General features: G+C 42.4%; 1 protein-coding gene across 1 annotated transcript in view; it reads right to left on the reverse strand.

The window, feature by feature from the left end:
* NDUFA10 (NADH:ubiquinone oxidoreductase subunit A10) overlaps positions 1 to 12,104 on the reverse strand; it is a 29,661-nt gene extending 17,557 nt beyond the window's left edge. The window contains exons 1-3 of the mRNA XM_082262230.1: positions 11,951 to 12,104; positions 7,288 to 7,456; positions 302 to 517 (exon numbers count right to left, since the gene is read on the reverse strand). Coding sequence (XP_082118356.1) covers positions 302 to 517; positions 7,288 to 7,456; positions 11,951 to 12,013 — 448 coding nt within the window. The 5' untranslated portion in view covers positions 12,014 to 12,104. The remainder of the gene's footprint in view (positions 1 to 301; positions 518 to 7,287; positions 7,457 to 11,950) is intronic.
* Between the last annotated feature and the right edge of the window lie 3,754 nt (positions 12,105 to 15,858).

The following is a 15,858-nucleotide window of genomic DNA, read 5'->3' on the forward strand; positions in this document are numbered from 1 at the left end:
ACTTAATGAAAGAGAAAATACAGTCATGTAAGGCCTATATCAGCAGAATGCACTGAACAGCTTTATTGCAAAAAAACTGATGAAAGCCTAGTTACATCAGCACTTGACAAAAAACCCACATTATGTCAATTGGGCTGAAAAAAATTAAAGCCACAACCTAACGTTTTTGTGTCTTTTCTACTGTCACCAATATGTATATTTTTCTGGCTCCTTAAATAGTTGTTTTGCTCATGAATTTGGCATTTTGGCTCAGAAAATATACACTTGCTGTTATTCCCTTGAATTGTAGGTTTTATTGTACCTGTACGTAGAAGATGTTCCAGAGCGTCTGCATATTGCAGCATGCGCATGCCGAACATCCAGCTCTGTAAGCGGTATGAATTTCCATCAGGGCTCTTTGGGTCCTCATAAAACTTCTCCAGGCTGCAAAGGCCAGCATATTTTGAGGGGGGGATATCTCCATCAGCAAAGGTCTTGTCTAGATAAAACTGATCTGCTTCAGGGAAATATTTCAACCCTGTAGAAAAAAAAAAGAAACCTAAAGACACACTCTCTGCAATATGCACCATAAACCTAAATAACCAATATAAACACTAGCATTAGCTCAATATCCAGTAGACTGGTCAACATTCACCCTTTTGAATTAATCCAATATTCTGTATTTCTTATGCTGGGTACAGACAAGGCAATTTTCTAGCCATTTCAAATCACTTTCAACAATCTTTAGATAAAACAACCTAAAGGTTCAAGCAAATGTGTCACCACCCTGTCATAAAAATATACTTGTAAATTCAAAAACCATTATTGGTAGGTTGTCTTCATTTGTGTTATTTTGATGATTGGAATTGCTGGAAAAATAATTTGCTTATAGCTGGAATTACAATGCATTTACATATGAGCATTTACTAGTAATTCCCCCCCCCCCTCCTATTTACCAACATTCACAGAGCGGACACCTATCAATATTAGTATATAAACCAAGGTATCAATACATTTTTACCAAATGATACAATGAACCAGAATAAAAAGACTTGGAGAGCTGACTTCTAATGGTTTCTGTTCCTCTCAGCCACCTGACACATGTATAATGAAAAGAATATGCCTTCAGATAGCAGCAATCTGAGCATACTAAATGTGTACTCGTGATGCCAAATCCTTAAAATATCATTCGAAAAGGAAGGATTGGGAGACAAGGATTTTTTGGCACAACAAACTTGATAAAATTAAATTTTTATTTAAATCCATATAAAACCAGGGAAAAAAGACACTTAATATAAAAGATATGACCTGAAAAAGGACCCAGGAAATATCTACAAATTGTGTAGCAGTTGTAAGAATATCAATTCCATACAGAAATACAAAAGATTATTTCAAATTTTGCGTTTACATATACTTGACATCAGAAGAATCCTGTCGATGGATGCCAGAAGACACAAATTGCCATTCAACCGGACCAGCTGATGCTGTATTCAACAATTCTTATGTATGTATTCAATATTGCTCAACATGTTTCGCCTTTTTTAAAGCTTCATCTGGAGCATTTTAATAAGATACTCTGTACAGTATTGTAAAGCGAGACATGTGTCTCCGCATTACTTGTAAATAACGGAGAGGGTATCGTGGGTTACAGGAACCTCATGAGGTTGATAGATAATGGGAGACCTTGGACTTGTAGCAACCAAGGAATGGTAAATGCCTGGCTGTCGTCATCAGCCCAGCACTGATAAAATATTGTGGTTATGAGTCCCAGATAGAGACCCATCAAATAGGTGCTTTCATGAGTTCCCGAACGGTATCCATAAAGCCCTCCCCGGATGGGGAACCGCCGCCATGTTGGCTCCAGATGAAGCTTTAAAAAAAAAGGCGAAACATGTTGAGCAATGTTGAATACATACATAAGAATTGTTGAATACAGCATCAGCTGGTCCGGTTGGACGGCAATTTGTGTCTTCTGGCATCCATCGACAGGATTCTTCTGATGTCAAGTATATGTATACGCAAAATTTGTAATAATCTTTTGTATTTCTGTATGGAATTGATATTCTAACAACTGCTACACAATTTGTAGATATTTCCTGGGTCCTTTTTCAGGTCATATCTTTTATATTAAGTGTCTTTTTCCCTGGTTTTATATGGATTTAAATAAAAATGTAATGTTATCAAGTTTGTTGTGCCAAAAAATCCTTGTCTCCCAATCCTTCCTTTTCACCTGACACATGTACAACAAAAATTAGAACACATAATCCAGTGCAAATGGTCTAAGAGGGGAAAACGCTAATTTTGCAGAGTTTTCGATTTACCTACTGCTGCACTTTTGGGACAGAAAGGAACTGAAGATCTCTCCAACAAGATGCAGCCAGCAAAAAAAGAATGTAAAACAAGAAATAAAAAAAATTGTGGCTATACAAACAATTTTATACTCGCTTATTACTCATCAAATGACTATCGAGGGCTAAATAAATTTGGTGGTGTGTGAAATGGGAAGATCTGCAGAAAAAGAAGAGATAATCAAACCATTTAAATACCAAAATAGTTCAGTTTGGATAGGCCATGTTTTAATGTGCTGAATAAACAGAATTTTACAGGAATTTCAGGTGCTTATCTGATAAAGGTGTTTATCCATCTGGTATATAGAATTTTATCAGATGAGCACCTACAAACATCCACTCCCTGAATGAGGAGTCCAATGTCCTCTCCCCCTAGACTAAGGTCCACTTACTACACCATAATAGCTTGGATAAGCACCTACAATAAAACATAGAGATGCTTTGTATGAACACAGCCAGGGACACATTTTTGATTTTTGCTACACAGCATTAACCAACTTACATCATATGATAAACATACTATTATTAAGTCATGCATAGAAAAGTAGAATTCCAACCTAACACTTACTATGCTTAGAAATGTTCCCACCCACCTCCTACTATCTATTCTACCCAAGTACAGCCATACGCGGTTCGAATCTTGGCTGGTTCAGCAGGAATTGGACGAGCTTCGAACCGTTATTAGGCAGGCTGAATGTACCAAATTGATCGATCAAATGCTATAGCCGCTAGTGATAATTTCCTATCTTCTCCCGGCGGGGATGACTTCCCCTGTCCGTCCCCACCAGGAGAAGATAATGGCCCAGCAGGAGGGATTCCCATATCAATATTGTTCGTGTTCATGGGGGAATCGAGTAAATTTCTTTCCTGCAACCAAAAAAAAAATTGCTCAGTGTATGGCAGAGGCCTAACCTATGTAAAATAGATCTATATACTAACCCATTTTTAATCTGCACGGATTCTGCAGCTTCAGCTCACCTGTGTCAGGAAGCACTCGACAATGACTGGGAATTCCAAGAGCCAGGACGTCACTCATAGGGTTCCCATGTCCCAAGCTTTTGTCACTGCTCCCTCCTCTACCCTGCAGCCACCGCTTCTGGAGCCAGAGCTGTGTGATCATATGGCTGGACTAAAAATAGGATAAGTTTACATATCTTTTTTACACAGGTTATGCAGGGTAAGTAGTAGGAGGGAGGAGCATATCTAGTGTTAAGGCTCTTTCACACGGTCCGCCTCCGTAGGCGGATCCGTGCTGCTCAGCATGGATCGATCCGCCGATCCCCGCTGAGCCGCCAGATGACCACTCCGTCTCCGCCTGCAGTGTGGAGAGGGAGGTGTCACAGCCCCCGCTGCTCTCTATGGGGGATCGGATGAGAGCGGACCGCCTGTCCGCTCTCATCCGATCCGATCCCTGGACGGATGGAAAAAATAGGTTTTCCATCCGTCCGGATTTCACGGACAGGATCGTTTATGGATGTAAGCGGGTGTCAGCGGAGGTGTCTCCGCTGACATCCGCTGCCCCATAGAGCTGCATGAAGGATCCGATCAGATCCGCCTAAAAAACTGACAGGCGGATCTGATCGGATCGCCCGTGTGAAAGAGCCCTTAGGCTGGAATTCCACTTTAAATTATTTACTCACCCATTTCTAAACTAAAGAAAAACCATGCGACAGATATCCTGATGTAACATCTGGACGAGGGGAATAATTTGGGTGTACCTGATTGTGTTAGAGATGCTGCTTAGGCTTTGCTATTCTATCATTATGGTAATCTGTATGTACACCTATTCTCCATTTGCTATTCTCTGGAGCAATTGTACTATGATCCGATATATTTTTATGTGACTTCTGCCTGTTGCCTGCTTGTGATGGGTTGCATTTGTGTTACACTGACACTGATTTTTGTGCTTAAAGTGGTTGTTACCCTAAAAAAAACAAATCATGCTCCTGTTCCTTTAAAGCATGATCAGTAGCATAGTGCTGTTGCATTGTCATTTGTCCCTTTTTTTAAATCTAAAATACCTGGTTGACCCTGCCAGATCCTGTGTTTCCCCCCTCTGTGTGCAGACCACAGTAATCATTGCTGCTGAGCCCTGAGCATCGTGGTCAGTTTATGTGCCTCCATTATCCGCTGTGTTCCGAGTGCCTCTTCCTCACTCCTTGACTGTCAGCTCCAGTCTGTGTCTGCAGAGCCGATCTCCTCCGAGCCCCTCCCCTCTCCTCCTGCCTCTATTCCAATGCATTACATAACACAATGACTTGTACCTTCTCTGTTTTAGCAAGATAATCACTGCAGTATGTCACTTTATTTTAAAATGATAATCCTAAATACCTTTTTGCACAACTCCTCTGTGTGGTCACATGATCTGCCCCTGCTGGCTGACATCACTGTGGAATCTCAGCCCCTCCCACTACTGTTCTTAGATCGAGGAAGCAGAGCAGAGGGAGATCATGTGACTGCACAGAGGAGCTGTGAAAAAAAGGTAGTCATGATTATAATTTGAAAGAAACACATACACTGCCATTTATATCTTGCAAAAACAGATATAATACAAGCAATTGTGATATGTGACTTTACAACCTCTTTAACCTGTGTATTATTTAACAAACGTTTACCTGTAAAAAAGAAAAAAAAAAAAAAAAGAAAAACCATGTACAAATTACCTCTTATTTTTCCACATTTCTACCATTGCCGAAGGAACACACGTATGCAATGCAATCTTTAAGGATGCAAAATGTTTTTTTTTTTTTATAAAATAATAAACATATTATATTACCTGCTGTGTGCAACAGTATTGCACAGACCAGCTCCAAACCTTCTTTTCTGGGGTCTCCCACCAGCGCTGGAGGCTCCTCCTCCTCTGTGTGTGCCACCATGTGAAGCCACTTCCTATAGTGGAATACTTGCAGCTCCGCTCCCGAGCCGAGCTGTGCGTGTCCACTGACACACACAGCACAGCCCAACTGACAGCTTCAGGAGCCAATGGCTCCTGCTGCTCTGACCCAAGCCTGTGAGACTGGAGACCTGCAGAGGAGCACAGCGCTGCATCGATATAGGATTTAACCACTTCCCACCATGTCCTTGGGTTTCAGTGGTTATACCGGGATGATGCCTGCACCTACAGGCATCATCCTGGTACCATGATTTTTAGCTGGCGATTCTGTAGAAGGTATAAGTGATTCGAGTGGCTAATTAGCCACTCGATCACTTCTGCGGGTGGCGGAAGGGGGTCCCACCCCCCCTCCCGCGGCCTCTCCTGGGCTCTCCAGTCCCATCGCAGAGGCCGGGAGCGATACGGCTAGCAGCGATGGCTGCCTGGGACAGAGAGAGAAAGGAACTGACGCCGTTCCCCTCTCTCTGTAACCCTGGAAATTGGGAGCCATGAGTATTCATCACTTCTGGTTCCACCCCTTTGTTTACCTGGCCACCAGCAGCCAGAGAAGCAGCTGATCATACCAATCTCGGTCCAATCAGCTGCATGGGGGAGGGCCAGAGGAAAGATTTGGGGTCTAAAGGGGACTTGTTCATCCCTTGTGATAGCAATAAAGTTTGTACAAAAAAAAAATTATTATATATTTTTTTTGTATAAAAAAAAAAAAAAAAAATCGAAAGTGCCACTGTCCCACGGTGCTTACATGCACATGCATACATTACTCCCGCACACATATGTAAACAGTGATCGCACCACACGTGAGGTATTGTCGCAAATGTAGGCAGCTTACCAATGGTATTAGTATTATGCAGTATGAGGGGGTTAATGTATTGCCACTGATGCATTAGTGACCGACCAGTGGCAGTTAATTAACCCCTTTGTGCTGCATTAGTGCAACCAGTATCAGTGTTAATTAACACTGGTTGCACTAATGCAGCACAAAGGGGTTAATTAACTGCCACTGGTCGGTCACTAATAGATGAGTGACCAGCAGTGGCAATACATTAACCCCCTCATGCTGCATAATACTAATACCATTGGTAATTAAATTAACCTCTTGCCAACCCATCACAGTACATATACTGTGACAGGGTGGCAGCGACAGGTGTACGTCGCTGCCTGTTTTTGGTGTATGCCCCTCTTCTATCTATTTTAAAAAATTTTGGGGGAAAAAGTCATTTTCGGTTTTCGGCCAAGGGCATCCTGCATTTTCGGTTTCAACCCAGAATTTTCATTTAGGTGCATCCCTAGCAAATACCGTGTGACATAAAAAATTGCAACACACCATTTTGTTTTATAGGGTCTCTGCTAAAAATAAAAAATTATATTATATATATATATATATATATATATATATATATATATATATATATATATATATATATATATATATATATATATATATATATATATATATATATATAAAATTGCTTGGGGGGGGGGGGTTCTATGTAATTTTCTAGCAAAAAGCTGAGATTTTTAGATGTAGGAGCGAAGTGTCAGAATAGGCTTGGAAAGGAAGTGGTTAAGTATTTAAAGTTAGATAAATGGTCATTAGTCGGACACTTAATGAGACAAAGTACAAAAAAGCATTTACAAATGCTCCAACCTTAAAAAGGAGTGTTTGCTGGTCCAAGGTCACAATCCAAGACAGAACCTACTTTCGCTGTCTCCCAGCAACACAAATAACAGGCAGAAGTGCTGTCTTTAACAGTGGACTAAGACAGTACAGGCTTCATGGTCCAAAAATAGAGGTTGCATTGGTTTGTCTTTTTGACATTTCAGATCATTTTAACATTTTAAAAGGAGTTAAGTAAATAGCTTTGCCCTTTCAGAACGGCCTGGCATTCGGGCATTTTGGGAGAAATGAAAGATGCTGTATACATCTTTAAGAGGTTTCACGTTATTACTTATTGTTTCAGGGTACAATCTCTTTCACTCTTCCATAAATTATGTAAACAACTATATTACATAAACAAAAAAATAAAAAGCAGTTTTCCATTTTAGCAACACAATGATTTATCTTACCGAGCCTTTGTGCTAGATCATGTGCAAGTTTTCCTTTGCCAGAAGCCAAGTTGCCATCAACTGTAATGATCTTACTGTTTGGTCCTAATCGTTTGGATGTTCTTTCCCCCAGCATGTATGCCAAGTAGCCATACTGAATCCCATGCTTTGAGCTGACATGAAACTGGGACTATTCACAAGATATTCAATAAAAAAACAAAAAGGTAAAAAAAAGGGTCATAATCAAACTAAAATAATAACTTTATTGTATATACAGTATCTAAAATAAAAGCTGCATTCTGCTACATCATGTCATAGAAAAAAAAAAAACCCATCGATAAAAACCCCCACATCATCAACAGACATTTATTTTTAAAAGAACATACTACTATCTCCACTACTTGAAGAATCAATAGCCTGGAACACATATGCAAACGCAGTATTGGGGGGCCACTGATATATTCCAATGCGAAAAGGAATAACACCTAATGGAAAAGGGAAAAGTTCTGAAAGTCGCACATCTCTGCAAAACCCTGTAAGAAAGTGCATGACAGCCTCAGCCCAGGCTCCAACCAGGCCACGCCCCCAACGCACTTCACCATGGAACTGATGACTAACCTATCAAGAGCCCATGGTAGGCTGCACGAGAGATCACATATTGGCAGAAGACCTTAACCAACTCCAGGAAACAAAAAGTCCTCCAGCAGGGTGTAAAAAAAAAAAAAAATAAAAAAGTTCTGGGTGCAATATTCACCTCCTCTCTGGTTCTGCCCCTCACTGCAATTGCTTTCTTTCAGCCACCTCATGTGTTCAGTCTACCAAATTAAATGACAACATCTTGTGAGTGTATAGTATTATGGACTGGCCCCCTGAGTGAAAAGGTCCCTTCAGTCCCTATAATTCACATACGGTGACACAGTTAGCAATGGTGATGACATATTTCTGCTGCTTTCCGTATTGACTACTGCCCTAGGCTGGAAAAAAAGACACTGAAGGTGAATGAAGAAGAGAATGGCACTGAAAGTATGGGAGATAGATGGGGTTGCAGGTGCAAATTACAGGTGACACCCTAAACTTACTATGCATATTCTACAAAAAACACAAATCAAAATGGATATAAATTATAGTGCAACATATGCCAAAAAATCATGTGCCAAAAATTACTGAAGTGCAAAATATAAATGATTGGAAATTGTTTGATTTGAAGAAGCAGTTTGTATTTTACTAAATGTAAGTGCACTACTGTATTTTTTACCAATAAAACTATCTATACGGATTCACACTATGGGGGCTGTCTCTACTATTTCTATGTACCACTGAGATTGGAGGGGATTGCAAGGAGTGGCCGCCAGAGAATGGGTCATGGATACAGCATACAGCTGCTAAAGCTGGATATCCCCCTCGCAAGGGGAGAGACGTCTGGTGAGTGTACTATCAGGAGGGGGCATGAGTGGAGACACCGGGCACATTACATGCTGTTGCACAACCCTCCTGGTTACAACATCAAGTAGCATCCCTTTTATTGATGCTACCATAAGGACCAGCAAGGATAGCTGTAACAATGGACTAATTAAAAGGACACTGTACATTATCCCAGACTGTTCACTAAGCACAGATCACCTTTGCATCAATAATTTGATTTATGTGTGATTACATAGAGCAGGGATCCTCAAACTACGGCCCTCCAGCTATTGCGGAACTACACATCCCATGAGGCATTGTAAAACTCTGACATTCACAGATATGACTAGGCATGATGGGAATTGTAGTTCCTGAACAACTGGAGGGTCATAGTTTGAAGACCCGAGTCATAGAGTGTTTATGATTTGAGTGTAATTGGAAGCTCACCCCATTTGGGCACTATTATTTTAGCACTAGCACTTTAGTCTTTTTTGCACATAATTTCTTGCAAATGTTGCACAATAATTTATATTTTTCACTTTTGTAATTTTTTTGCACCTCATTTTTTGGCATATGTTACACTATAATTTATATCCATTTTGATTTGTGTTTTTTGGAGAATGATTTGCATACGGGTATACTAGTACTGTATTTTATTGCACATAGAGCAGCGCCAAAACCCATTTTTTAATACATAGGTTTTACAACAGGCACAACCTCGGTAGCAGTCTAACTGGAGGCAGCAGCTCAAAGCTTTTTTAGAACATTATCACAATTTTTGTTGATTCTCCATTGTGCGGACTGCACTTATATATTTATTTATACACAAATAATGCCTAAAGTGTTACTAAACCCAGGACCCTGCACTCACTATATCTTTGCAATAATTTTAATAAATATTAAACTGCTAAAAACCTTTTCTCATCAGTAGTTAGAGCAGTCTTGTGACTTTGATTAACTTTGGTTAAAGCTTGTACGAGGAGTTTTCATTCTGCCCTGATTGTCCTATGAGGCTGTCCAACACCTGACCAGGCAGTGCTGATTGGCCCTGTGCTGATCACATGCACTTTCTCAAGAAAAAAAAAAAAAAACAACTCTCTAGCAATAGACCCCAAACTGAGCATGTGCAGCTTGCCTCCAAGGCTCTGTTCTTTTAGGAGATGGATTGGGGACAGTGGAAGAAGGAAAGGATCAGAGAAGAGATCAAACAGCCTTTTTACACAATGCAGAGGATTAACCCCTTAGGTTCCAAAATGATTATAACAAGCATGCTTTACGGCATATACAGACTGAATTTACTGTTGTGGGTTTAGTAACACTTTGGCTCCAATACCAGCTGCTTCCTGCAAAATCTCCCAAAATTCAAGGTGTGGATGGCACAACCCATCTCAAGAAATGTTGCTTAAAGGTTTGATAGAGACAGGTGAAAAACAGTCGGCAGAACAATGATTCCATCCAATCAGATGCAGTCACTGTTTGGTTATTCACACAGTCATGAGTGCTTTGGCTATCTAAATAAAATAGCCAACACTGGAGATTCCTCCATCCATTCTGTTTGATGTGAATAGGGGAATCACAAGGTTAAACACGAGAAATCTTCAATGTGTATGGCTAGCGATAGGCTACATTTGCACTAGCGTTCTGCCACGGTGTGAATGGCAGCAGGAGAAATCTGATGATCCCTGCTATTGTTTTTGACACCTGCGGTGTAAAGGAGCGATCACTTCAGGTAACTGCTGACTCACTGTATGGGCTCAGCAGCAGCAGCTAGCCACACAAACCTGTCAAAAACAGCAGCAGGAATCAGAAGACTCCTACAGCTGCCTGTTCCCCTGTGCAAATGTAGCCTTGGTAAAAGACAATGCTAGTTCCTCTCCTTTAGAATGTACATCAGCTTATATACAGTACACAAGCTTGTTCTAGGCAATGCGGGGGGGTTATTGGGGGTCTCTTGATACACGTTTGTTTTAGGTCATGTGGTCCATTCTAGTTTATTGGGGATCCCCTGATATGCATGGCCTTTTTTGGGGAATTAGGTCACTTCTAGTTTATTTGGGGGGGGGGGGGGGTCTCCTGAAATGCACAGCCTTTATTTGGGGTCTCCTGATATGCACAGCGGTATTCTAGGTAAGAAGATTAAAGTGGATGAAAAGGATGAAGGTTTTTTTACCTTAATGCATTCAATTAAAAAGAACCTTCAGCATGCAGCTCCCCCCCCCCCCCCCCATCTTTATACTTACCTAGCCCGGTCTTGATCCAGCGCTATGCACGAGAGCAGAGGACGCTCTCTCCCCTCATTGGCTCCTGCCTATTACAGCCAGTGATTAGGGAGCAGGGCTGCGTTCCCCCCCAACCAGGCAAGTGGCTTTCTATGGTGAGCACTCGGCCGGGGGGGGGGTGAAGAACAACTAAAGGCAAAACTTTTTTTTTTTTCCCCCCATTTTGGATATAGTAAGGGAGGGTTAAAACTCCTGTCAGTTTTTTGGCATCTGTGTTCCATTAGGGAGATTTCCCTTCACTTTCCGTCTCATAGCCAAAGCAGGAAGTGAGAGAAAATCCCTCCAAAGTGAGGGAATCCCAGGTTATCGCCAGAACTGGTGTCCCCTTTGGAAGATTTTCCCTTTATTACGGTTCTAGTGACAACCCAAAATGTGGGATTTTCTTTTACTTTCGATGATAACTGTAAACAGGACGAACAGAGAGGGTGAATCTCTGTAACGGGGACACAGGCAGCAATAAAAACAGACAGGGGTTCTAATCCCTCTCTACTCCATCCAAAACTAAAAAGAAAATTTTCCCTTGGTTATACTTTATGACATAAAGGAAAGATAGAGAAAAGACAACTTTGAAGCCTGTACCAGAAACCAACGTTTCTCAAATCCAGTCCTCAAGTACCCCCAAACAGGTCATGTTTTCAGGATTTCCCTCAGATGAAACGGCTGCGGTAATTACAAAGGCAGTGAAACTGATCAAATCACCTGTGCAAAATAATGGAAAGCCTGAAAACATGACCTGCTGGGGGGTTTTGAGGACTGGAGTTGAGAAACATTGTCATAAACAACTGGCCAAGAATGACAGCACCATTGGTTTTATCTCAACGGCGTAAAGGGCGAACAATACAATGACACCTCCATGCAGTGTGCTTGTATATGTCACAGAACTGTCTAGGATATTACAATGGCTGCTGTCAACAAGGGGTTAATGGCAGACAAAGCTATCAGTGAAGGAAATGCCAATGAACTCCCTGCCCCCTCTCTCTGTACATACTGTCCCCGATCCTCACCACACTAATGACCCCAGCTTTCCAGGTCAGCCTCAAACCACGGACCGCTGATGTCCCAAACATGTCGCTGTCCTTCCCCGGACAACCTGCGCCGGGGTCCTTCTTACAGTCGGCGCACAATATGACGTCACTGGGATGCCTCTGTGCTGCCTGTAGATTCCTGAGCGAAAATGTCTTCCGGTGAAAGTAATTGTAGCGGAAGAGAGATAGAGAGTGCTCCGCTGTCAGGACTCTGTCTGTTCATGTGACCATTCACTGGCATAAGGAGAAGGCAGTGCTAGACCTTCCCAGACCTGTGCCAAGTTAGAAGAATTGTCAGTCCCTGGAAATGTGACCTTGGTTTAACCACTTCTAGACCGGAAGATTTTCCCCCTTAAAGCGGTTGTAAACCCTATAAAAAAAAAAAAAAAACCTGCAAGACAAAGGCATAATGAGCTAGTATGCATCGCATACTAGCCCATTATGTTTAACTTACCTTAAAACGAAGCCCCGACACGGACCCCCGGACATCGATGCGGGCGCTGCCATGATCCCTCGTCGTCTCTTCCGGGTTCGGCGGCTCCGGCGCGCTGATTGGCCGGAAGAGACGGCTCCAGCGCGCTGATTGGCCGGAGCCGCGATGGCATGCGCGGGAGTGATTTTTTCCGGCAAGTTAATTGAAGGTCCCCCCGGACCTTCAGTGCACATGCGCCGCTCGCGCGAGCGGCTGCATGCACTGTAAATATCTCCTAAACTGTGCCGGTTTAGGAGATATTATTTGTACCTACAGGTAAGCCTTATTATAGGCTTACCTGTAGGTAAAAGTGTCAAAAAGCGGGATACAACCGCTTTAATGACCAGGCTATATTTTTGCGATTCGGCACTGCTTTATTCTAACGGACAACTGCGCGGTCGTGCGACGCTGTACCCAAAAAAAAATTGATGTCCTTTTTTTCCCACAAATAGAGCTTTCTTTTGGAGGTATTTTATCACCTCTGCGATTTTTATTTTTGCGCTATAAACAAAAAAAGAGCGACAATTCTGAAAAAAAAAAAAGATTTTTCACATTCTGCTATATAAAATTCCCCCAAAAAATTAAAAAATCTAATTTTTTTAACATTTTAGGCCAATTTGTTTTCTGCTACATATTTTTGGTAAAAAAACGCAATAGATCGCGGGGAGCGATCGGGGGTGTCATGCGGACATCCCCGCTGAAGAGTGGGGGCGGGAGCGGGCTGCTGGCGGTGGGCGCTCACCCCCTAGCTGCAGTCGCGTGACCAACGTATACCTACGTCGGTTCGCGCAGGAAGGCTTAAAAGATGATTGGTAAAGAGAAGAATATGGAGGCTGTTATTTCCGATTACTGAACATGCTAGATATCCATGTGAAAACCAGGGAACTACCAGTATTGTCAGAGAGTAGCAATTGCAGATTTACTTTTAAAGCGGGTGTAAACCGCTGCGCTTTCTTTTTTTTTTTTTTACCTGCAAGGCAAAGGCATAATGTGCTAGTATGCATCGCATACTAGCACATTATGTTAAGCTTACCTGAAAACGAAGCGTTCCAGCGATGCCATCGCTGGAGGCAGCATCCATCTCTACCTGATCTTCCTTCAGGGTTCGTGGCTCCGGCTCTGTGACTGGACTGAGCCGTGATGACGTCACTTCCGCGCGTATACGCCAGTCCCAGCACACTGCGCTGAAAAAACGGCACGGGGGGGGGGTTCCTTCTGAGCACATGGGTCAGTGACATAACTCGCTGCTAGCTCAGTAAATATCTCCTAAACGGTGCAGGTTTAGGAGATATTTACACTACCTATAGGTAAGCCTTAATATAGGTAAAAGTTAAAGATGGAAGTTTACTTCCTCTTTAATCATCTATCAATGTCAGTTTTGGGGCATTAAAAAAACAAAGAGATAGAAAGTCCTGAGTATGTTTGTTTTTATTTAAAGTGGAACTTTACCCATAACAACTTGATAAAAAAAAGTAATGTGCTTGAGGCTCGGTTCACATTTATGCGATGCGGGAAGGCTGCGAATTCGCAGCCTGTTCCCGCATCGCACACGCACCCCCGGCAGTTCACACTGCCATATGCGATACGCTGGGGGTGTCAATGTAATCTTAACGACACCCCCAGTTTGATCGCATATCGCAGTGCGATCGTGCAGTTCGCACAGGAGCGGATCGCACAAGTGTGAACCGCTGTGCGATCCGATCCTGATGCGGCTGCAAAAATGCCTCCTGTGCGTGTTTGCGCCGGGTGCGATGCGAATTTAGCCATACAAACTGTATGGCTAAACTCGCACCGCACAGCTGATCGAATGTAATGTCGGAGTAGTGCGCTCCGACATTACATGCGAACCCGGCACTCGCAGAAGTGTGAACCGGGGCTAAGGGCTCTTTCACACGGGTGTTCAGTTTTTTTTTGCCCAATCAGGTCCTTTTTTTTTTTTTTGAAACGGACACGGATGACACTTGTACCATCCGGTCCGTCTGTCCGTTTTTCATCCCATCCGTTTGCGGATGAAAAACGGACATAATGTATCTCTATGTAAATACGGATGTTAGCGGATGACACCACTGACATCCGTTTTTGTGTCCGTTCCGTTTTTTGAACGGAAGAAAAAATAGGTTTCTCTTCCGTTCCAAAAAACTGAACTGAACTGAAAGGACGAAAAATGGATGTCAGCGGATGATCATCCACTGACATCCGTATTTACATAGAGATATATTATGTCCGTTTTTCATCCGCAAACGGATGGGATGAAAAACGGAAGCTTACGTTTGTTTAAGTATTTTCAATAAAGCTTTATATTGGAAAAAAAAAAAAGAAAAACGGACAGACGGAATGCCCGTGTGAAAGAGCCCTTAGGGAAGAACACACATTCCACATTAAAGTAGAATTATAGGCAACACTTTTTTTTTTGTTTTGGATAGAATAAGAGAAGGGTATTACTCCTGGCAGATTTGTTTTTTTGCCATCTGTGACCCTTTGCAGATATTTCCCTTCACTTCCTGTCCCATAACCAAACAGGAATTTAAATTAAAGCGGAGTTCCACCTAAAAGTGGAACTTCTGCTTTAAGCACTCCTCACCCCTTTACATGCCACATTTGGCACATCAGTTTTTTTTTTGGTGGGAGAGGGTACCTAGTTTTGACAGGTACCCACTCCCACTTCTGCTTGGGCCACCTAGGCGGCTAGAGCGGAAGTTCTCCTGTCCCTTCAATCCTCTGGGCATGTCACACTGCCACTGAGGAAGCGCAGTGTGACTTGCGCATGCACAGTGTGCACCCGGCTGTGAAGCTTGCAAGCTGTCACAGCCGGGTGCCCACACTTATGATGCTAGCGTCGCAGAGAAGAGAGGGAGAGGAGCAAGGCTTCAGGCGGCCGCATCACTGGATCCTGGGACAGGTGAGTGCTCCACTTTAAGGGAATTCCTTGGGGACCCTCAGGTCACCAGAACTAGTGTCCTCATTGGAAGATTTCCTTTCTATTAATTTTCTGGGAACAACCCAAAATTTGGGGTTTTCTTTTACTTTCAATTATAATGGTAAACAGTACAAATAGAGAGGGGAAATCTCCTTAATGGGGGCACAGACAGCAATAAAAACTGGCGTTGTAATCCCTCTCCACTCTTTCCAAAACTAAAAAAAATAAATCAAAGTTAGTGTGTGCTGTAAATTGCCAGAGGCTGATATTTTACTGAAGCCCAGAGCCCCTGAACAGCAGCAAATCATAAAGTGGAAATAAACCCATCTATTTAACGGTTTAAAAGAACAGTTACATTCCTGGCATGCTGGGATTGCTAACTGTCACATTTGATTGGGTCCTTAACCAAACTGTCAAACCATCAAATGGCTGTTGTCATAACTGATCACATGTGCAGCACAATGGCAGTGGCAGATCAAATAGAAGCAGCTTCCTTGG

The sequence above is a fragment of the Pelophylax lessonae genome, assembly GCF_965119305.1.
Source record: "Pelophylax lessonae genome assembly, chromosome: 6".
Classification (NCBI taxonomy): domain Eukaryota; kingdom Metazoa; phylum Chordata; class Amphibia; order Anura; family Ranidae; genus Pelophylax; species Pelophylax lessonae.